Genomic DNA, 24,605 nt, shown 5'->3' with positions numbered 1-24,605 from the left:
TAGGGAACATTGCCCATACATATATTTGCCAAGATACTCAGGTTTAGAATCTATATTAGCCCATATTAAGACACGAGGTTCAAATATAACTAAAAAATACATTTTTTAATTAAACTCCTATTTTTAATTAACAGTTCGTAAACTCCTATTTTTATTTAAGTTATTTTCGAACAAGGTCTATGCGTCCGTCAAAGCAATCCAAATAACTACTATTTATGAAATTTAAAAACTCACTATCAATAGATAGAATAATAATGTAAAAGGGGGGAATCTCATTTTTTAAAGCACTTCCAAGAGGAAAATCATTGAATTATAAAGTACTTGGACTTTTATTATTTGATCAATTCAAACATGTTCAATTCATTTAAACGTTATTATTATTTGTTTGGTTATCATCATTGCAGTGTTAGTTGATTTCTAGTTAAATAACCAATTAAACTATACAACTTGACAGTACAAGGCAATGGGGACTACAAACATATACATGTAATTATATTATCCAGATTTACCATCTTCTTTAAAATACTTTTCCCCCACTTTCAAATATATGTATATAAACCCTCTAAAAAGGAATTTTAAGTACTTGATTGTTAAAATATTCAATAACTTTTCATGTATAATCCCAAAATTGTTTAAATCTCTAAGACAAAAGGGTGTACACCATTTTTTTTTTCCCATAGAAAAGAGGTTGATGATGTCAATGTATAAAGATCAATGAAGCATCTTTTACAAGATATATTTCAAATTCTAAATTCACGTCTACCCATGTTTGATTTAATACTCCATGAACAAAATCTGAAGCTGAACTGGTGGATGAATACCATCTGTAAGTTCTATAGGAATTCATATTCCGTTGTCTACACCGATACTAATGAAAATAATGGTTTGTTTATTGTTCTCCAGCCTATGGGATTTAGAAGTTTAACAGCAAAGAATTGGCTAAAAATGTGTTGTATGAATTGCAAAGGTGAGACTATTTGGTATTGATGTTACCCTGTAAAGCTAAGAGGGACCCAAGGCAGAACTCTGCATGATATATGAAAGAATGTCAGGACACCAACCGAAAAAATAAATTTGTTGGAGATGCAGCTCCTTGATTTGTTTGTAATGCCCGGTAATGTCAAAAAAAGCTTATGGGGTTACAGATGAACACCTGTGGCAACAAAAATTAAAAGATAAGATTCAACAGCAGAATCGATAAATAATAAAGATCACCACCCATTTCCCAAATTGCTATGTAATTTAATACTCAGAGTTTTCAATGAGCGTAACAGAAGAACTGAAGATATTTAGATACAGAATTTTCACAAAAAATGAGGCAGAATGATGTCATGTGATAACACAAGGGAATATGCAAATTTATGTTACGTTGATTCAGGTGTTTGTGTCAAATACAAGCATGTGCTTGGTATGTGTATATTTTAATTCTTTCATGTATTTGGAAGGTCCTAAGATCATATTCCTATATTTATGTTTGAATATGTGTTAGGCACAAATACTTTAAAAGAATGAAGAACCAGAGTATGATATACAGTGCGAAAAGACAGATACGATAGTCACTGCATCTGGGGATTCCATGACTGTGTATGTTTACTTCTTTATGTGGCTTTTGGAATAAGAAACTACACTAATAAAGTTATCAACAATTTGAAACAAAAAATGTATATATGAGAACATTGAATAACCAGCATGTTTCAACCTTTCATTTGAACTTATATGATAATGGTAAAGTAAATCACTTTTGTATGCCAACTCTAAATCAAGTGAAGAGTAAAGTAATATTAACAAAGTTATCAAACTGTGGATCCAAATTTTCCTCAACAGGAAGCATGTGAACTTGAGCTGAAGGCAAAAATATGGCAATAAAGGTGACCGAGTCAAAGCACATCATAAAGAATTAGTACTGTCAAAGAGGGAACCATAGCAATATAGGAGAGCATCAGTTAGTAGTAAACATAGGAGAACTGAAGCGGTGAATCCGTTTGTATTTCCTGATTCTGCCATTTGCAATTTATTATCAAGCCTAGAGACCAATTTACGTTTTAGTTCAATGGAGAAGAAACAAGAGATTAGCCAACCTTTATTCTATACATAATGCAAGAGTGCATCGGCTGAAGAATTCCTTAACCTACAGCTCTGTCCCAAATGAACATCACCAAAGACATACCTACATCACCATACATCAGGTGAAAATCTTAATATAACTTGGGAACAGGAGGAAGAGCCAAAAATAAAATAAAAAATGGAACCTGTATTCACAGTATTCAGGCCATGCACATCGAGCTTTTCCGTAGTCCCAGTAACAATCATCATCCCTCAGGGGCCCTCGCTTAGCTATCAGCATTGTTATAATGAGTAAAACTCAAATTAATCTTTGAGAAAAGTAAAACAGTAAACCATGTTCTACCTTTTGTAACAAATTTGGATGGTGAATCAGCATGAATATCATGCCAAATCTGGAGCCATAACTCTCGCATTAGAGCTGGTGATCTAACGATGTTCCTGTGATTTGCTACATGAAGATGATATCAGTTTTACCCACTTGTAATGATAAGAAGGTTGATGTCAAAGAACATTAGTTGGCATTGTTAACTCAATTTTCTTGTAAAAGAAAATAAGGAAAAATTGAAAGAATGCAACTTAATATGGAGAACACATTTTAAAAATGGTTTAAATAACGCTCCTCAACATAGAGATACGGAGAATGCAAAGTAAACAAGCTAAGCAGCTAAACCATGAATGATAGACAAGCTTTTGAATTATTTGATTGTCCTTTAGCAAGAATCTGAAAGAGGAGCTCCCTAATTAACATCACTCTGATTTTTATAGATTATGCTGGAAGTAAATCAGCTGAAAGAAATTTATCCAAAACCATAGAGAACCACTTTCATAAAAATCCCTAACTAGATAGCAGCACATAACCACAACAACCATAATGCTGGGCTATTTAAGATTCTTAAAAAGCATAGTAGCAATGCAATTAAGTTCAACATGATTTGAAATCGTACTACTATATAAGCCATTTACTGAGAAAAGCATTAAAGGTATTGTCACCCACCTTTATCAAGCTCCCAAACTGCTGTCCTCTTTCCTGGAATGCTTTCCGAGTCTTCATAGTAAGTTATGTATTTGACTCTAGGTGACCTTGTCATGTTGGGGACTACATCTTCATCATGATGCTCAACATTCAACTCCACTTGTACATCTGACCCATCATGCTCCGACTACAATATGCATCAGAAAGTTTTACTATTTCAAACTCCCAATAGTTATGTCATATTTCAGATATGGATTACAAAACCATAGCAGACATACTCCTTTTTATTATATCAGATGGGTAGTGTTCATATGTTTTACCTATTTGCTGCACGAATGAGATACTCTATTTTATTATATAAAGGGATTGAAAACTAACCACAAAAAAAAAAAAAAAGGCAATCTGATATATATGATGTGTTAAATATCCAGAAGATTCAAAGCTTTTCAATATCATCATCATAATAAACATATCAAGGCACTTGCATTTGACCAAGAATACCTGTGGAGCTCTTGTTATGTTCACTCTGGGCCCAAGCCAGTTCTTGCACCAAGATAGGGAATGATATGGTACCTGTCACAATTATGTAAGTGTTAGACCGGTAACTACAAAACGCAGATCAGTGACTGTAATCCAGTAACAAAGATTCCTGATGCATTTGAAGAATGAAATAGAATGATATAAGGGTTACTGAGCTCACTGTCTCATCTCCACTTGCAGGTCCTGGATTTCCTTCAACCTGATTCCCTGACCTACAAGAAGAAGTGCTACGCTATTTAAAAGTAGAATCTAATGAGATCAAATCATTTTTCAATATTTATTACTGCAGCCACTGCTTTACCATGTTTACAACAAATAATAGTTACTATTAGAGCTGTTTTAGTTCTAAACATAGGGAAGAGATATGATTTAGGCATAAATGCAGTTAAACAGATTAACTGATCCAGTGTGGATGATGCTTACCGCGAGACCAGTGATCCTTCAATTTCATAGATGACATCAGTAATTATCCAATTATCAGGGTAAGGTTTGCCGCTTGGTGCAAAATAATAACCAACCTGCTTGCAGTATCATTCAACACGATATCATCATAAAATCATCATAAAAATTAACCACAATAAGTAATAGAAAAGCAATAACGATGTGTAACAACTATAGTGCTATTCCCTTTTTGTCAGTTATTCAAACAGCTCTTAAGGGCTTCCTAATGCATGACAATAGTCTCAAACATGAACAAGATAATTGGAATTTATATTCAAAATTTAACCATACCTCAGTCCTAGAATCTACTCCATAGATACAGAAAACATTCTTAATAGGTGGTCTATCCCATGGTGTAAGAGGATTCAGAACAGGATCATCATGATATGACCTGAAAAATACAACATAGAAATAAAGACTAGTCAAAATAAAGAAGTCTAAGTTACATGGTTTGTATTAATTAAACTTCCAGGAAAATCATTATTCAAAAGTACTATGATAAATTACAATTAAAAATAGAAATTTCAGTTTGTCAAGTATCAGCCAACAATGAGAAACAACCAGAGACTCTGAAAGAAAACATGTTGAAAGCATCTTGACTGGTCTTCAGTGCAAGCAGATGGGAATTGATGAAAATCCATTTAACATTAATAACTTATGACAACTGTCAAGCCTGCTTATGTGATAGTTCCATGAAAAAACCACAATCATCGCATCTCCATATAATTTTAATTAGTACACGTGATTCATGAGTCTTCAAGATGAAATCACTTAGTATTAGTATGTAAACAATCGACAAACATTAAGAAGATATCAGAGATTGTTAGATTATTTGAAAGTATCATAGCTAGTATAAAATATATTTAAACCATGCCTAAACACTTCTTCTGTAGCTCCACATGATCTTTTAAAGCAAAAATGCAGCTCAAGACTCTCAATAACGAGATTTGGGATGAAAAGCCACTTCATATATCAAAACTAGCACCTACAACATGGGACTGCATGCATGATACATTAGGTGCCATTTAAGTAAAATTTATGCTGAAAGAAGATTTAAGACCCAACAACTAGAGTTATAAGGCTTCTATTATGAAATGTTCACAACAGGCAATAAAGTTGACAAACATCATTCTTACAATCAATTACGTCTATATCACCAAATAATGACCTAGAAAAAGGTAAATCATAATTTTCTCAAATGGCATAAAGTTGTAAGAATACCCACTTCTTCAGTTGGTGCAAGGTCCTCTTGCTATCTGAATCATAATCCTCTATTGCTTTGAAAAAGGTCCCATCTGATATTTCACGAGCTGAAAATGACAACTGTGTTGGGAGTCCACATTCCATGCTAGAGTAGTTGGTCTGGGAAAACTCTGAAACTGATGGATAGGCGTCAATCCCTGTTAATAAAAGAGATTGCTGTGAGCTTTATAGCAATTACCTACATGTCATAAAAACAAATAAATAAAAGAATAATTTATTCCAAAGCCTTACCACGGGTTGAAGGTATTTCAATGTTGATTATATTAGTTGAAAAACCAGAGTAATTTGACTGAAATTCCTTTTGCTCACATTGATAGGTATTGGGCCCCTTCCTGATTCCCCCAGAAAAATGCTTCAAATACATGGCATCTGCCCTACAATACTTTGAAAATGGCATCATCCATAATGAAGAACCAAATGAATTGAACATCAACCGAGCAGTTCCCTGATACCTTGCCAAAATATAAAGTAAATATATGTTAAAAATGCACCATGATATAACAAATATTTTTAATTCCTACATTTTAGGAACCAATGGAAGTCAGTAACAGCAGTAAATTGATATAGATTCCATCCCAGTAGTGCAAGTTAATTTGATTCAATCGAAGAAGAGTTATACAATATTGAGGACATCAGGACTTGCAAAGAAATTAAGGAATTCTGTTGCCAATTTGCTACTCCTACATGTGCTGTAAGGAACATCAATAACTTAACTGTTCAGCATAAATGTTTTTAACATCTTGAATTTTCTCTGGTACTATTGAATCAAATTTTTCCATATTGCATTACTAGACCTGTTTCATGGAATCATGGGAAATCATTCAGGTGGTTTTAAGACTTCAACAGCATGTATCCCATTGGAAATCTAATATGTTTTCTACAAAAGCCGCCTACAATTACCTATCATTGAATGTGACAGCAGATTAATTTGTTACAAGGTTCTACCATAAGTTTAATCTTCATATGCTATTTCCATAAAGGGGACTAGTTTCAAAAAGCTGTATGATATACTCCAGAGCCAAAAATCAAGAATAGATGGAAGAGAATAACAGCTTGGAGTGTTATGTTTTATGATATTCTCCAAGGCACAAATATCTATAGTTCTGTATTGAATATCCATTACTGTTACATATGCATGCTCATATATTAGCTGTTTAATTGAAAAGGAACCATAACAAAGGTAAGCTGCTTTCCACTTGAACATTTAAACAAAAGCTGTTAAAGAAGTTCATGCAGGAACTTAGTTTTAAGATTGATAAAAAGTAGAATGCAACCTCAGAAACAGGAAGGCCAAATGTGTTTCCAGAAAGCATTCCTTTGACCGTCTCAGTTGAACCAAGAAGAGGAGCTCCTAGAAGGAAAAAGAATAACAAGTGAAACCCAAGAAAGGGAAAACATGACTATTCCAGGAAAAACATAGAGGATTTTATGCAGAGGATCATACCGACAGCAAAAAAAGCATAAATATGATCATCCAACCATTGGATGTACTGTTTTGGTGCAATTTCTAGCTTTAACCACTCCAAAAAGTAACGGAAGACATTATTACCCAATGAATGAGCAAACACAATTGATGGGCCCCCTCGAAGTTTAAGAGCAGTTTCAAATGTCTGCCTACAACCAGAACTAGCACACTGATTAAAATAGCCTAACTCCATTGTCACAATATTGCAATAAAGCATAATAATCAGTTGGAAATCTGTAACTATTATGTTAATTTAGCTTACCATCAATAAGAAATCATGAAAATTCAACTTATGAACATCTACAACAATGCACATTCAATGTATCCTGTAGTTAAAAGTGGCAGAGTAGCACCCAGCCCAATATACGACTCTAGGGTTCAAGTCTTGAGAAATCTGGAGTTGGATTCTTATGTTGGGTGCATAGAGAAATAAACAATTGCAGAGCACAACCCAATATATATATATTATGCCTCACATATAAGCATCTATAGCGCAACAATTTTCTCTGACTTGGATTTAGACGAAAAGCAACTATAACTAAATTATACACTATCAACAAAATAAAAGAAATGATACATCAAAATCAACTTTCAGACCAATGACCAGAAAAGTAGCGTGTCTTTGGAAGTTACTAAAAAAGAGGCATCACAATTCAGATTTGCAGAAATCATGTAATTTAGGTCTCTTTTGGTTATCAGAACATAGCACTGGATCCAAGCATTTAAACAAACAAGTGCAATTCCACTTATACAATTTCAGAATCATAACTTCAGTCTCCAAGATGATGAAAATACTCTTATTAGAATTAAGAATCTTAAGGTCCTTCATGCTGTCCAATCATTCATATCAGTGAAGTTCTATATTCATTGAAAATGTATATTCAGCAAAATCTTGTCAGAAATAGATGTTTCAAGAGGAATAAACATATTTACTTTCAGTTATGAAGAATGCATCCATGATGTACCAAAAGATTAGTTACTGCAAATAAATAGAAATATATTTGGCTACATGCATCAGAGGTAGTAAAAATAGAATGAACCAGGAAATATGCATACTTTAACTTGTAAAAGTAAAGGTCTCGCTCCTCAAGCATTGATGGTGACAATCTCCAATCGTATGGGGCAGCTATAATTCCATTAGCCTCAATACCAAATTCAATGCACCACTTAACCCATTCTTTCCACACTGAAGAAAGAGGGCCTGTGGCCACAGAGAAATTTTAGTTAAACATGAAGCATTTTGCAGCCACTTGAAATACGTTTTCGAATCACAGAAAGTGTATATTAGAAAGAAAAAAAAAAAAAGAGAGAAGAATACCTGTAATGTAACCTGGATCAAGTTCAGTAATAGCAGAAAGACCACTATCAGGACGTGACTTACATTCTGGATGATCAGTTTGGTTGTACGGATCAAGTAACATACACTTAAGCCAACAATTTACAGCTGAGAGGAGCTGCAGATCAAAGAAGCGTAACAATCTTTAGTATATTGAAAACAACCAACTATTCACCACACGATACAACCTATGCTACTCCCAACTCTTCATTTTTCCTGAAGTAACCATGTCCAAAACTTATTCGGATATGGATATAGGAGCATGATATATGCAAAAGAAGTTAGATAAAATTGAGTGTATCCAGGTCGGGCACATACCGCATCCCACACTTAGCATTTATCTACTAAATTCCTAGTCGATAACATCCTTCACTGTTAACCAAGGCCAAGACGTACATAAGCTTTATCAAAAAAAAACTCAAATTCAACTTCTTAAAACCTATAATACATCCTAAAATCCCATGCACGAGCAAATAAAACCAAGATACAAGAAATAGAAAAAAGGTTAAACAGGAATATATGTACATATAATATTCAAAAAGAAAGTTAAAAGACAATTTGATTCTGCTATCTCTATTAATCAACCAAACTTTTACTTTTTTCTAACTATTTTGTTTGTTTAATCCAAGAACCAGACAGAATATAAGCATAACAGAAACACGAGGGAATAAACTGTAGATTAAAACGACAAAGAAGATTGAATAAAACGGCGATAAGAAGACCAAAAGTAGGGGGAATCCTTACTTTAGTAGTGTCGAGCCAAACCAGGTCGAGGGGATTGAAATCGAGAGGAGAGTAAGGGCAGTCGAGAATGGACCAAGCTCTCAACTGAGTTGAAGCGAATCCAGGGATTATTATCCCCGATAGCTTTGAATAATTTCCTCTTAACTCTCCTTCACCGAGTTGAAATGCTCCCAATAATAGAACCGCGGCCAGTGTCATCGCTAAACGGTGGTGCTCTCGTTCGTCTCCGCCCATGATTGATTTCTTTGTTTCTCTGTCATTAGTCATTGCCTGGGCCTAGCAGCCATTAAAATGTTTACAGAGTGTGTGATGGCTGACTTTTCAACTTCCATTGGGGGAATTAAAAAATAATAACAAACACGTTGAAATCAAATTGGTTTTTCAATATTTTGTAAAAAAAAAAATTTGAAAAATAAACAAATAGTGAAACGGCGGCGTCTCGCTTTTAACTAACAACATTCCGTGGCGCCAAAAGGAAGGAACTGAAGTTTTCGAAGCAACGAAGAATCCGAAGCTGAGATCCGTCCATCGACGCCGGAAACGGCGGAAAACGACGTCTCAAAGATCAAAGCAACAGTCTTCCATTTCCTCGAATCTTTGAGTCAGCTTTCATTTTCTTCGCAAGATTTGAATGGCACGAGCCAAAAGGAAATTAAGTAACATCTCAAATACAATAAGAAAGATCTGATTGGACTCTAAATGTAATTGAATTTAATGTGCTTTCAAGAAACTAGGGTTTCACAACACTCGTCTTCTAACTCATAATTTAAATCGATTCTAAAATTTAAAACATTTTATTTGAATCCTTAAAATATTAATATTGTATTAATTAAGTCTTTTCATTAATTTGATCTTCAATTTAAATGTTAAATGTCAATTTAGATCTATAGTAATATATTTAAAACACATTAATAAAGCTACAGACACATATGTACGTATGACATTAAAAATATATTAGATCCAAATGTATGTTTACAATCTGATTCATATATTTTAAATATACTACAAATCAATTTACTTTAAATTTTAAAGACTCAACTAAAATATTTTAAATTTTAGATACTATTTTAAAACTCGAATAATAATTTGAGAATATTTAATGAAATTAACTACATATGTTAATCAAATTCCGACCGTCCATTTGTGTCATCGGCCTCAACTTCAAGACCAAGCTCCACACCATGATGAGAAATGAATTTTGCATCTCTGTTTTCACAAGTTATAACATTGTCGAATTCAGTCAAGGAATTCAGACTATCGAATAATTGAATTTGAACATTTTAATATTTGATTCAAGTAGCTCGAGATCTTAGTTGAGCTTTAATATTTTAATACATATTTTGATTATTCAATTATCAAATTATAAAATTTATTTGAAAAGTATATTTGGCTCACAAAATATAAAATTATCAGAACATAATATTGTTTAAGATATCAGTAAATATTTTATTATATTATCCTATTTGATTCATCTGCTTTAAAGTGAACTCTCTTATTTGATTCACATAATATAAAATTATCTAAAAGCATATTTTACTAATTATATAATGTTGTTTGAAAATTATTGATAGGAAAGTTTAAATAGTATGCTTATATTAATATATTAATTTTCCTTTTAAGTACAAACATTATCTCATTATTTTATCACTAAGTATATTTTTATAAAAATTATTTTAAATAATTTCTAAATTTGATTAATGTACTATTTTATATTAAATATGATAAGCTATAACTTTATATATTTTTATTAATGTATTAATTTTAAAATATTATGTTATAATAATTTTAGAATCTATATACATAACATATATAATGTCATAAAATTAAGACTTAATGTATTATTTGATACCAAAATTTAGCACTTTTTTAATGTGGTGTTCGGGTTTTTTGTCAAATGTGATACATGTACTTAGTAAAGTTTATGAATTTTGTTGCTTGAAAGTAATTGTGTTAACTAGTGTTTAATTAGGTTTTAAGGGTGATTTAATGAAAATTTATAATTAACGGATAATACTTTCATCAAATCGACCCTAATATGAAACTCTATTTAACAAATAAAACATAAAATTAAACAAATTCATAATTAACACTAAATTTATTCTATTAACAAAATCACAAAATTCAAACCTAATAATATTAACAATTAACTTTTACCAAATTCACAGTAAAACCCGAACTAAATACTAATAAGTTAACATCGTTATCTCTGAATATAAAAATGTACAACTTTTGACAAATTCAAACACAGGTACCAAATTAAATTTTTATTATTTATTTTACATTTTTACAAAAAAGAAACCTTATAAAAAGTTATTTTCTCCACCTTCGTTCTTCAATTGATCGGAAAATCCAAAGCTTTTGAGCTTTTCTAGATTCCGGCCAACTCTTTTTCCTTTTTTAAATTTCAATTTTTGTAAATAATTTTTTTTTATTCACTTCCTTTCACATAAGTGGAGTATCACAATTCCTAATTTTTATTTTTTGATACAATGTCTAGAATTACTCATAACTCTCATTAACCCTTAAATAAGAGGATAATACACTTTAGCGTGTTCGAACTCATGACAATTTTATCTTTTCTCTTGAATCTTTTATTTTTAAAATAAAAATATTTTATTACAATTTTAATTAACTTAACATTTTTAAAACAATATATTTGAAAGAATTTTTTAAAACTTAAAATATTTTCTTGATTTTCACTAAATTGTTTCTAATATTAGTTACCATATATTTTAATGAAGTATTACCTTAAAAATATTTAATAATTATAATATCTAATAATTGAGGCAACCCTTACAGAAATCACGTTGCAAATAATACACTATTATTTTTAACGACCAGAGCTACCCGTAGACAGAGCACATTGCAATTTTGAGTTTTTATTTTTTATTTCTGGTAATCCATTATGAATATATTATGTATCTATTTGATCATATGATTCTTTTAAAATTAAAACTAACCACAAATTTTCAATATTAGGCAATCATAACTAACGCTATAGTTTATTCATAACAAAAAACATAATATGATACAATTATTTTAAAAATATGATAATATTATTTCTTACTATGTTATAAAAGAAAAGTTGTAAAAATAATAGTTAATATTTATGAATTCAAAATAAAGAAAATGACATAATTGTAAAAGTTAAGAAAAAAATGGGTAACACATAGTTTGAGCGTGTAACTGTCACGGGCCGCAGGTCAAAGTCTATGACCAATGCACAAATAATGTTCCATGGAGGTCTACTATTTAAATGAGACTCATTTGACCCACTTAAACTGACCTGATTCGTGGAACACATAGAGATTAAAGTCTTGGTGGCTCAGTGGAACACTCTAGTAAAACTAGAGTTATCATGGTGAATACTGTATATCCTAAGGGATAAGATTGTATAGAGTTTAAATCCCTTTGGACTTTAATCTTGTAGATAGACACTAATCTCAGCCGTTAATGTAACTCAATCTGAACCGTTGGATCTAAGAAATCTGACTATAAATAGAGCACTCCTCCTTTATTTGTAATCATTTCACTTCATTATTGAGTTAAAGAATATATTTGAGTGCATTTACTCAAACACCTTGCGTGCATTACTTTCTTGTGACTTTTCTATTCAATTTAAGATCTTTTCTCTTTTGAATTGCTTCCACTTTATTTTTGGTGTCTTAGAGAATTTTTGAGAGAAGTCTCACTTTAAGAGAGTTAGGTTAACTTAGGTGGATTTGAAGTAGAGAATTTGCCTAAGGCTGCTCGGTATGTAAGACTAAAGTTTTAGCCTCGTGACAGTTGGTATTAGAGCTAAGGTTCAAAGGTGTCGGTTAAGATGATGAAAGGAGTATATAAGCAGGTCAAGCTTAAAGAAACCGGTGTGGGGAAGGTAAGAAAGATATTAGATTGAGAAATATAATGTTAACTTTAGATAGTAGGGTTGCCAAACTTGAGGGATCAATGGGTGATGTGAGGGAGACCCTTGAAGAAGTTGAGGGGTGCATTACAGACCTAAAATCGAGGCAAAATCAACTCAAAGGGCAAGTGGCAGAGACCCTCAGTGTTAATGTAGATGTGATGCAATGGGTTCTTAATATCGCTGTGTATAAGTTGATTAAGAAGAATGTTGCTCTCAAGGCTGACCATGGTGTCATCCTTGAAGGAACAAATTGAAGAGCTCAAGGAGAGCTCGTTATCTGCAAAGCTGTTTTGGTTAATAGGGTGTTGTTTACGACACACAAGCCTAAGGTAGATATCCCTGAGCTAAAAGAGCTCAATGGAACGAGGCATGCAAAACATGTGGACAACTTATTGTGGGGAATGGAACAATACTTTTGTGCCAAAGGTATCATAGATAGTGCTACTAAGGTAAATACTACTACTATGTATTTTACTGATGTCGCTCTATTATGGTGGCATCGTAGGTCCACAGATGAAAGACGATGTGGTATCATTATTTGGACTTAGAAGGAGTTTCAAAGTGAATTCAATGGGTAGTTATACTAGAGTATGTCGAGGATGAGACTTGAGCTAAGTTGCATCGACTTATGCAATAAGGCACAATTAGGGAGTATATGCAATAGTTTAGTGAATTGTGCTCCAAATTTCACAAGGATCTCTTAAATACCAAGTCTTTCCTTAGTCAGAATATTTATTGGGTGAGAATAATGTGGATAGGCTGAATCCTTAGGCAAAGTAAGAGTTGCAACATCTAGGAGTCAAAGAACTTACCAAAGCCATGACCGTAGTGGAGTCCTTAATCAAGCTTGTTGTAATGAAATACAAGTTTGAGTCTTCCAAGTCTAAGGAGAAGGGTAACGGTGGGGGAGATGAAGAAATAGAAACTAAAAATGGCAATGGTGGAAATGGTGGTAATGAGAAACCAAATAATAAGAAGTGGAAATCCAACAAAAAATAGAAAGAGCTAGTAAAGTGTTTCTTATGTAGTGGTCTGCATAGGGTTCGAGGCTGCCCAAACAGCGATCCAAGCTATTCATAATCAGTAAAGAAGATGAAGTGGAGCCTGATGAGGAAATGATATTAAAGCATGGGTCAATGACACTCAATTATACTAAAGCAAAGAGGGATCACAAGTAGAAAATGTTGATGTTTGTGAACATCAACATCATAGGAAAAAGGAGAAATGTTCTTGTTGATACAGGGGATTTTAATTTGTTTACATTGAAGAAAGATATAGTTAAACTTGTTCTCTTAGTTAGAAAATTAAATAAGAATATTAAGACTTTAATTCTAAAGAGGTCTCAACTATGAGAGTAGCACAAGAAGTTGAGCTACATATCGGTGAGTGAAAAGACAAGGAAGACTTTAAGGTAATTTATTTAGATGATTACAACTTCATGTTTGGTTTGAGTTTCCTTGATCATGTTAATACTCTTTTGATTCCTTTTGCTAATTGTATTTGCATCTTAGATACTCGTTAACAACAATGCATTGTGCCGGTGAGTCGTGATGAGAAAGTGGAACCAATGTATTGTCAGCAATTCAACTAGCCAAGAATGTTCATTGTGGCAAGAACATTGACTTAGTAGATCGAAGTGCTATGAAAGCCCCTTGGAAATGCTAAAAGCACGAAAAACCGATGTGAAACCTGTTAAGTTATCAGTTGGGCTACAACTTATGAGAGAGGTGGTTTGTGCATCAAACTTTGGGAGGAAAATGGTGATGCAAACTGGACAGCTAGATCAAGTAAATGCTACGAGCAATATATCTCAAACATATTCCTAAAGGACAAACCAGAGTCAGCGATAATACTCAAGGTTAACTCGATATTCAATATTAGTGTGTTAAAGCCTATTTGTGAGGATCAAGGGGATCCCGAACGAGGCAATTCACAATAGAGGCAAGTAAAAACAGTGGGCTCTTGTGAACAAGATGTACAAAGAAGGGAAATAGTTTGAGTTAGACGATGACAAAGACATAAACTGAGGCAAATGTTTCGAGGGGCAAAACTACCCAATAAAGAGAATGGTTGGGAATCAACTGAGGCATCGTGGTAGATTCGAGGTGAGTTAGACTAGTATTATTCCGAGGAGGTGACAAGAGCATCGCGAGAATGGGTGAGGGAGAATGTTATAGGCTGTAAATCAAAGCCCATGAAGAATACACATAGAACATCCCATGGAGGTTGATTGATTAAATGTCACTCATTTGATCCACTTGAATTTGGCCTGTTTGTGGAACACATGGAGAAGTCCATCTACTTAAAGCCTTGGTAGCTTAATCGAACACTCTAGTAAAACTAGAGTTACCATAGTGAATATTGTAAATCCTAAGGGATAAAATATTTACCATAGTGAATATTGTAAATCCTAAGGGATAAAATATTGTATAGAGTTTAAATCCCTTAAGACTCTCATATTATAGATAGACACTTATTTCAGCCATTAATTTAACTCAGTGTGTACTGTTGGATCTAGGAGAGCTCAACTATAAATAAAGCCCTCTCCCTTCATTTGTAATCAGTTCACTTCATTCTTGAGTTAAATAATATATTTGAAAGCATTTACTCAAACACTTTGTGTGCATTGCTTTCTTATGGCTCTTTTGTTCAATTCAAGTTCTTTTCTTTTTTTGATTTATTTCCGCTTTATTTTTAAGTGCTTTAGAGAGTTTTAAGGAGAATTCTCACTCTATGGGAGTTAGGTTGACTTAGGCGGATTTGAAGTAAAGAAATCACTTAAGGCTGCATGGTTTGCAAGATTAAAGTTTTAGTCGTGTGACATAATGTGGTAGTTTAAATGTAAACCTAATTTTTTTAATCTATACTATTATTTAAACTCCTGATTGAATTGGTGTCACGAATTAATCGGACACCAACTAGGTTAGGAAATTACAGGACTACCTTTCCGTAATTAAAATAAATAATATTTTTGAGGGTATTTTAGTCTTTTTCATTTTAAAAAATCAACAAATATGCAAATGGTGGGAATCGAATCCATGCTAATTGTATGTTATTTTTAAACATACACTCGTGTTCTAAATTTGTGGCGTCTACACGCATACACGTGTAATAGGATTTCTAGTATCTATAAAGTCATTGACTAAGTTGTGTTACGAGTTAAACGAGCATCAACTAGGTTAAAAAAAATTATGAAAATATTCTTTCGTAATTAAAATAAGTTATATTAATCAATGGTATTTTAGCCTTTTATCTAAAAACAATAAAAATATACATATAGAAAGAGATTTAAACCCATGCCAATAAAATTAGTAAAACTTTAAATTTACCTAACAACCAAAACTCTATTTTAATTTCATTATGCACACTATAAAAATATTTTTTATTGTAAATACACAATTTCCACACGCATACGTAATAAATTTTCTAATTTTTATTTATTGTTTTAAAAGGAATCTTCACATCAAGTTGCAGATTTGTTTGGCTTTTTAGTACCCAAGAGGATTAATTTCATTTTATTTTTCTAGCATTAATGGCATTCTGATGGTCTTATCTTTTTAGTCTCTCATATTGCCTGGATTGAGGCAGCTGGATATAGTAGCTTTGTCTTTGTTTTGTAACATTCCTATCTTAATGAACACATTTCAACATAAAAAAATTTTGAAATATTAAAACGTGAAAAGCTTAATTTAGAAAAAGACAAAGGTAGTAGTTTTAATGTGCGACAGCCTTTTAGAATATTCGTAAAAGCACGGAAGGGTCTCAGGAAACTATCCCATTAATTTTATTATAAAGGTTTAATATATTTATTTTTTTAGTACCTAAATTTGACACTTATTCCTAATTGACATAATAAGTTATTTGGTCTTCTAATTTTACAAAAGATATCATTTAATTTTTCATTGCTTTTAATCCTTAAACTTGTATTGTTTGTCAAATCAACTCAAAATGGATGGAAAAGTTACCGTTTGTTAATATTGTTGATATTGCCACATAAGCAATTAATTTTAAAAATTCAAAATTCAATTTTTTATAAAATTTATTAAAATGATTAAAAAAGTAAAAATATAAAGAAATATTAAATGTTCCATCCAATTTACATTAATTTGACAAAAATGGAAGTTAAAGGCTAAAAGAGACAAAAAATTAAATGAGGGCTAAAACAATTTTTCTAAAGTTGAAAGGCCAAATAAATCATTATACTTGCTTGATTTGGTACTTAAATGTTTTTAGGTCCAATTTAGTACATAAACTTGACAATTTTTCTTAGTTTGGTACTTAATATTTTGTTCTAGTCCAATTAGGTACTTGAACTTGTTAAATGTTATATAAATTATTCCAATGTACTAATAATGTTATTTTTATTATGAGGTTACAAAAATAATTAATCTATAGTAGGTGATATGAATTTTTTATTTTATTAATTTAAAATAATGAATTTATTTTATTTTGAGTTTCTGAAACTTTTATTTTCTTATTCAATATTAATTAGTTAAGCATAACTCAATGCATAGTTTTTGACATAAATTCCCTTAGTACCAACAATATTTTTTTGTGAAATTGAAAGCTTTGTGGTCCTTCTTAAATCATTCTTACCATTAACAATCAAAATATTCTCAGCCCCAATATAAAGTAATATTTGAGCATATTATTTAGCATAATATAAAAAATCGAATAAAAGTAATCATTCCATGTTATTTATCATATGTTAGTCATATATTTTCTATTTTATCTACTTATAAAAAATAACACTGTTAGTATTTTGCAATTATCTCGTATAATATTTGATAAGTTTAAATATCAAATTCAACATAAAAAAAAATTTAGGTATCAAATTAGGAAAAATGTAAGTTCATGTACAAATTAAAATCAATAAAATTATATCTCAAATTAATAAAAAAATTGTCAAATTCAAGTAACAAATGTTATATTAAGCATATTACGAAACCCAATTTTTTCTCACCTTCCACATTTGCCCTAAAATTTCACAAAAAAATGAGTTTCTTTCTCTTTCTCTTCTTAAATACCCTCTCGATGTCTAAAATCGTTATCTTAATTTTTAAAATGCGAGTTTAATTTAATATTTGATTGTGATCCAAAAATAAAGAAATTTATTTATATATTTTAGAGTAAATTGCATTTTGTTTAAAAATAAAATATCCCCAAATATTCTTCCATTAATCACAAAAATATCAGGTTGTATTTCGATTTAATCTATCTAATAGGGCATCCCATTTTAATAAAAATCAATAACATTTCACCCAACCTATCCATGAATCCATGATTTATAATAAATCAATAACATTTTTGAAAAATTAGATATATATATATATATGTCGGTTTTAAAAAATTAAGGTTTTAGGCTGTTTTATTTGAAATTTAGGGAAATAATGTGTCCTACACGATGAGTTTTCACCCTCTCCTATCATGCCACCAGAAATCACTTTCTGTAAAAAATAATAATAAATTAACGATTAAATTGAGTTTTGAAAACCCAAAAATCCTGGAATAAAATTTACATCGATCTCATCTTTTTCATGGCAAAAAATGAATATTATCTTTAAAAACTTCTCAAAAAAATGCTTTTTATTAGAAATTTTTTTACTTGTCATGTCCGATCTTTTCCAACATTTTGAAAGATTTTTCATATTCGGTGGTAGAGTTTCCTATAAAATGAAGATTGATATGGAGAGATTGTCATAGTTAAATTTTTAGCATAAATTTTACGTAAGGAGAAAATTGTTGATGTTAAATATTTGAAGTTTAAAAATTGACCCAACAAAGTAAATTAGATCAAGTAAGCGTCGCTTGAATTTGGTTAATGAGTATTTATTTTTCTGTATAATATTTTTGTTTTAAACATGTGAAACAGGTTTTTTGGCAAAGATAAGTAGACGAATTAAAGTCGTTATTTATTATGACGGTCAAATTTGTGACATCGAAATTAGGGTCATTTTTGTATCAACCCAATATACAGAATTGGCTTTCAACTAGAGCATCAAATTGAACGAACTTCTGACAAGAATTAGAAGGAAAGTCTCAGTTTCAAGCTAGAGGAGAATTTCGAACTCGAAATATATATACCTAACATCAATGAACCCTATTAGATATGATACATTTGAGCTTGAAAATGACATGGATGTCGAGTTAATGCTTAATACGTATTACTCTACTAAAAAAATCTATAATAGAGTTATATGCCCAGTTTGTTGATATCGAGAAAGGTGGTCCAAGTTTGAAAATAGTTCCAATTAATTTGTTACAGTAATAGGAAGCAAAAAGTCCAACCACACAGCTATGTGGTGGTTTCATGATGTTGCTACAAAGCTCATATCAATGAATGTCGAAATCATCAATGGGAAGGCATTCCTCAGTTTCATCCCTCGGTTTCAACTTTAGTGTACAATTGAGGTTAATTAATAACCCAAACGTGAAGACCCAGGCATGACATTCTGTGAGTGCTTTTGATTTCAACTTCGAAATGTCGATATTCTGTGTTGGAAACACTTATATGGGTATGGCATCAAGTTACACAGATAGGCAATATGTAAGTAATATTGATTTTAACGCAGGGTTGACAAAAACGGATGATGTTCTCCTTACAACCTACATCGGCGAAGGGATATCCAACCCTGGACATGAAACCGCAATTGTGATTGATAACAAAGAGGAAGTTGAAAACAATAATGAGATAAAACCAATGATGACCCAATCCTGGAGTGTCAGTTGAATTGTTCATATTTGTATTATTTTTTGAACCAGAGGCTAAACCTATTGAACCAAAAGGGAATGGTTTTGACAGTGAATGTCTAGACAATGCTAGAGGAACCTAACCAAATTTTACAGCATATAAACCTCTACCCTACATGCTTAATTCAACCTTGATGCTGAAGATGGGTTAGAATTTTCAGAACTTCCTCCTAAAAGATCGAGTCATGCAAATTCTTACAAAATTTGACAATTTACAAGTTGGAATGGAGTTTTCCTCTAAAGATGATGTTGGTGTAGTGAACCAGTATAACATAAAGCATAAAGTCTACTTCGATGTTACAAAATCTCGAGTCAAAAAATATAAGACAAAGTGTGCAATGCATGAAAGTATATGTCCATGAAAAATTATCTGAAATGAAGGCGAGAGTCTAGACAATTAAAAAATATGACGCTCCACATACTTGAGTTGTTGCAGGTATGTTACAAGATCATCTGAAATTGGATTCTGACCTTATCTCTAACATTGTCTTATCTATAATGAAATATTTGTGTTGTTACATGTATGTCACAGGATCATCCAAAATTAAATTCTTACCTTATCTCTCGCATTGTCTTACCTGTGGTGAAAGTGAATCTTAAGATTCTTGTGCTGGTTTTGATTGTTGATATATGTAATGAGTACGATTGCACCGTGTCGTACTACAAGACATGAGTTGTAAAATAGAAAACAATGGAAAAAATGCATAATGGGTGAAATAAATCATATAACTTGTGACAATGGTTGAAGATACTAAATCAAAACATCCCAAATACCTTCATCAGTCTGCAAATGGAGTCTGTGTAGCATGGAAATTGATCTGTCATAATTTGATATGTCAAATTAGGCTTCCCATTATGCTTAAAGAGCTTGTTTTTTAGCAATTTATATGTTTTTGTCATGTTTTTACTTAGTTTTCGTTCTTTGCTTTAATAAGCAATATAGTGCATTTTATGCCACTTTTGAGAGTCAAAATGATCAAATGTGCCATAGGGAACCTAATGGTTGATTAAGCACTGTAGAGAGTCATCAGAGGCTCGAACATGAGCGAAAATATCACCTAGAAGGGGGTATTGCGATATCGAAGTATGAAAGTCATGATACCCCTGACAGTGCTAAATTAAAGAGGATCAATGCCATCTACATTGGTATCACAATACCAGCTATGAGTATCGTGATACCCAACTCCCAAGGATTCCTCCAAGTCAAGACCAACGTGGTTATCGTGATACCCCTGACGAGAAGAGACAAAAAATAATTGTCAGGGCAGACTTTGTCCAACTTCAACACCAATAAAAAATACACGCTAAAGGGAAGTTTGGGCATAAATTTTGGGTAAGGAAAATGCTAAAATAGGCTAAATTTGGCTGAGAGAAAGGAGACACTTCACATTAGCTAGTTTTTACATTTTTCACTTTATCTTTTAGAGTTTAGTTCTTATTCTCCATAACTTAAGATTTACTTTCATGTTCATTTCTAATTTTTCTTAGTTCCATTGCTGGTAGTTAAGTTAGTTGTTATTGTAGTTAGAATTTATTTACTCGTTTAGCACTTCAAACTTTATTGTATTTTCACTTTAATCCTAGTTTAATGTCATTTAGTTTTCCTCAAATTTTTTTTATTAAAAATCATTCCTTTAGTATTTTCAGTCATTTATCTTGCCGCCATTGTTGTCTTCTCCAAGCTTTTGCAAGAAAGCTTTGGTTTTTATTCATTTGCCTTTGGTTTAAGCTAATTTTAGTTTTGTCTAATTCTTTGTTGTTAATAGGTTTTAATATAAGCATAAGTATTTAAATCCTAAGTGATTGGTTAACGAAAATGATGGATAACTGATTTTTTTATTCAAAACAAGCCCACACTCGGCAGACGTGAGCTTGAGGATAACGAAGAAGACTACTCGGTTGAAGCACTCATCCTAGACGAATCGAAAAGGTACAATTTTGATTAAATGTTTATTACTTTAAATATCACAACAAGATCTTGTTTTGGAAAATTTTTAAAACTCTGGTTTTCCCTAAATTTATTTTCCGTTGCATTTTCCAAACCTGTTTTTTTCAACTTGTGATATCCATGTGACAAGGAGACATCCTATTTCAATACTGACGATAATATCGCGATATCCAACCTGAGATATTGTGATATCATTGTCGTAAGGGAACAAAAAATGACACTATGGGTAATGTTTGTGTAACGACCCAAATTTTAAGGTAATTGGAAAAGTGAGTTTTTGGGTTTTCGATTCTGAAAATTAGATTCGTAAATATTTATTAGAAATATTTACGAAGTTAAGTGAGAGGTTAATTAGATTTTAATTAATTAAATTTAGCTTAATTAGGGTTAATTAAGTAATAGACTAAATTGAATAAAGTGTGAAGGTTTAATTATTAACTATAAAAAGTCAAAGGATTAAATTAGCAAATAAGCCTTATGTGACAAGTGTGTGGTAAGTATAAATACATTTGTATTATTATAATTGGTACAAATGTATGTAAAAATATATTTACTTATTATTTAAGAAATTAATGATTATAATAATATAATAGTTAATAATATAATAAAAGAAATAATAAAAGAATAAAGAAATAAAATAAAGAAAAAGGAAAAAAGAAGGACGAAACAGAACAGGGAAAGAAAGAAAGAAAAAGGGAAAGAAAAAGAAAGGAAAAATAGGGTTTTAAGGTTCAAGCTATAAGTGGTAAGTTAATTTAATCCATTTTCTTATAATTTTAGTGTTTATGGAATCTTAGGAAGAAATACTATTTGAATTTTGTTGAAATTTAAAAAGTTATTGAATTTTTAGGTGTTGATTAAGTTGAATGAATGGAGGAATTATTGGTTTAATTGAGAGAAATTCAAGTTAGAAGTGGGAGAATGATTGAATTGTAAAGATAGATATAAGTTTTGTTATAGTAGGGATTAAATTGTGTAAATTGTAGAATTGATGTTTTATATTGAATATTAAGAGTTGAAACTTGTTTAAAGTAGGTATAAAATGAAATTTATAAGGTTATTTGAAGAAAAAGAATGGTTATGGTGGTAGGACCTAATTGGAAATATAGTAAAAGTTACATGGAAATTAAAGAGTGTGTTATTAAATAACATATATTGATAATTTTAAATGTTAAATTTTATGTAGCCAACGTAGCACCGGAAACGTCATCGAAAAAGGGAAAGGAGAAAGTGAACGAGGATACCGAGTAACCTCGAGAATTTCGATTTATATTTCTATAAACTATACTTAATGATTTAATACAATGTAATTGTTATTTTTAATGGTTAGAATGTATAATGAATGATATGATGGAAACTGTTACTACTTCTGTATTGAAATGAAATAATTTGAATACCCTATTAATAGTGTCGGGCTAGTCGGATACAATTGGCATGCCATAGGATTGGAAGTATTCAGGGATATTCCGACTGTGTGTCGATAAGACACTATATGTGTCGCCTTACTGTTACTGTTCCGGATTCGTTCCGAAAAGGTACTTCGTACCTAACTATAACTGTTACTGTTACTGTTATTGTTACTGTTACTGTTATCCTACGGTGTATTCTCGTTTCAGCTGATGAAACACTGTATATTTCCCCGGTGTGTGGGTTGGATCCGCGTATCCGTTTAGGTCCGAGTTATGTTAATAGGGGTAAATGAAAGTACTGAAGACTGTCTGATACCGATTAAGTGACTGTGATTGATTTACGAATGTTTAAGTTATCGAAAGACATGAAATATAAATATATATGAATTGCTTAACTACAAGGAAGAAATGTAAAATGAATGTAAGGGGTTAAGCTATTAAGATTATGAAAGTAAAAAGTTTAAGTTACAATGTATATACATAGCTTATTACTGTTTTAAGTATTAGTTTATAGAAACACCACTGAGTGTATACTCAGCGTACGGTTTGTTTTCCGTACGCAGGATTAAGTACGAAAGAAAGTTAAGGACTCAGCATCCAAGCTAATCCCGAACTCAAAGTGGTGAAGTACCTTTCTTTTGTTAAAATGGCATGTATCTAGGCTGATAAGATTTTATTTTGTAATTGATAAGAATGAGCATGAAAGATGTTGAAACATGGTATGAAATATGCTATTTTGGAAGTTAAACTTACATGAGTTTGACTAGTATGATAATGTAGTATAATTTCGATATGAATTGTGGTACATAATCCTTAAGAGGTATTGAAGTGAATGAATGAATATTTGCTAAGTTTGAATAGCATAATGAATGATATTTGGTTTAAGAACTTTGAGTAAATGTTTGGGCATGAATTAGATGTGTTTAGCATGTGAAAATAGCTTAAAAATGGTCAAAAATCATGTTTTCACACGGCTAAGCCACATGGGCGTGTGCTCAGGCCGTGTGGCTCTCTGTTTATGTCACACGACCTGTCCCCACAGTCGTATGGGTAAGTCAGATCTGCCCATGGCCATGGGAACCCCACGGGCTGGCCACACGGCCATGTCTTAGGCCACATGGGCGTGTGCCCCTATCTTCAAGGTAAAATTTCCAAAGTAGCCGGTTTAATCTCGATTTATTTCTAAAGCATGTATTGGGCCCCATAGACCCATATTAGGGACTTTATAGTGTAATTTGAGAAGTTTTGATTTGGAATGCAAATTTATGAATCGGTTTTGTATAAATGCTAGTGTATAAGTCCGGTAATGCCTCGTAACCTTATTTTGGCAATGGTTTGGGGTTAGGGAGTGTTACAGTTTGTCCAACCAAAACACAAATCAGAGAAGGGCCATTCAAAGGCATTTTGGTTAACAAAGTAGGTCAAAATTTGTTGCTAAATCAACCAAAATTGGCTGAAGAGAGAGGGAGGCTACACTAGTTTAGTTTTTTGCTTTAGTTTTGCTTTAGTTTTCTCTTAGATTTTCTTCCCCATTTTCTAGGGTTTCTTCTTCTCATCTTCTTCCTTAGTTGTAGTTATTATTTTTCCTATAATTTCTTATTGTTCTTAGTGTTAGTTAAGTTAGTTATTACTATAGCTAGCGTTTATTTGCACTTTCAGTCTATTTACTTCACTTGTATTGACACTTTCATCTTTGTTTAATGCATTTTCAGTTTCTTTATTTTACTGTTAGATGTTCATCTTTGTTTTGCTCTAAAGTTTTCTT

The 24,605-nt window shown here is 31.8% G+C and overlaps 1 protein-coding gene across 3 annotated transcripts; it reads right to left on the bottom strand.

Moving 5' to 3' along the window:
- Positions 1 to 724: 724 nt before the first annotated feature.
- Positions 725 to 9,588, bottom strand: LOC108467740 (phospholipid--sterol O-acyltransferase). 3 transcript variants are annotated; one of them, XM_017768492.2, is made up of 16 exons: positions 8,827 to 9,588; positions 8,065 to 8,200; positions 7,803 to 7,947; positions 6,726 to 6,895; positions 6,556 to 6,632; positions 5,513 to 5,726; positions 5,244 to 5,418; positions 4,310 to 4,409; positions 4,001 to 4,095; positions 3,738 to 3,789; positions 3,539 to 3,610; positions 3,059 to 3,224; positions 2,408 to 2,512; positions 2,250 to 2,334; positions 2,079 to 2,167; positions 725 to 1,153 (listed from the first exon to the last, which is right to left on the bottom strand). In XM_017768492.2, exons 1-15 carry the CDS (start codon positions 9,091 to 9,093, stop codon positions 2,086 to 2,088), a joined length of 1,941 nt encoding a protein of 646 aa, XP_017623981.1. In that variant the 5' UTR covers positions 9,094 to 9,588; the 3' UTR covers positions 725 to 1,153; positions 2,079 to 2,085. The 3 variants fall into 3 exon arrangements, 2 of the variants coding, with proteins under 2 accessions (XP_017623981.1, XP_052874344.1); XM_053018384.1 differs by having other exon boundaries at positions 725 to 1,026; XR_001868894.2 differs by lacking the exons at positions 725 to 1,153; positions 2,079 to 2,167 and having other exon boundaries at positions 2,251 to 2,334; positions 2,408 to 2,502.
- Positions 9,589 to 24,605: the final 15,017 nt, after the last annotated feature.

This window comes from Gossypium arboreum, chromosome 8, assembly GCF_025698485.1.
Source record: "Gossypium arboreum isolate Shixiya-1 chromosome 8, ASM2569848v2, whole genome shotgun sequence".
Taxonomy (NCBI): Eukaryota; Viridiplantae; Streptophyta; class Magnoliopsida; order Malvales; family Malvaceae; genus Gossypium; species Gossypium arboreum.
This window is presented reverse-complemented; position numbering and strand designations above follow the sequence as displayed.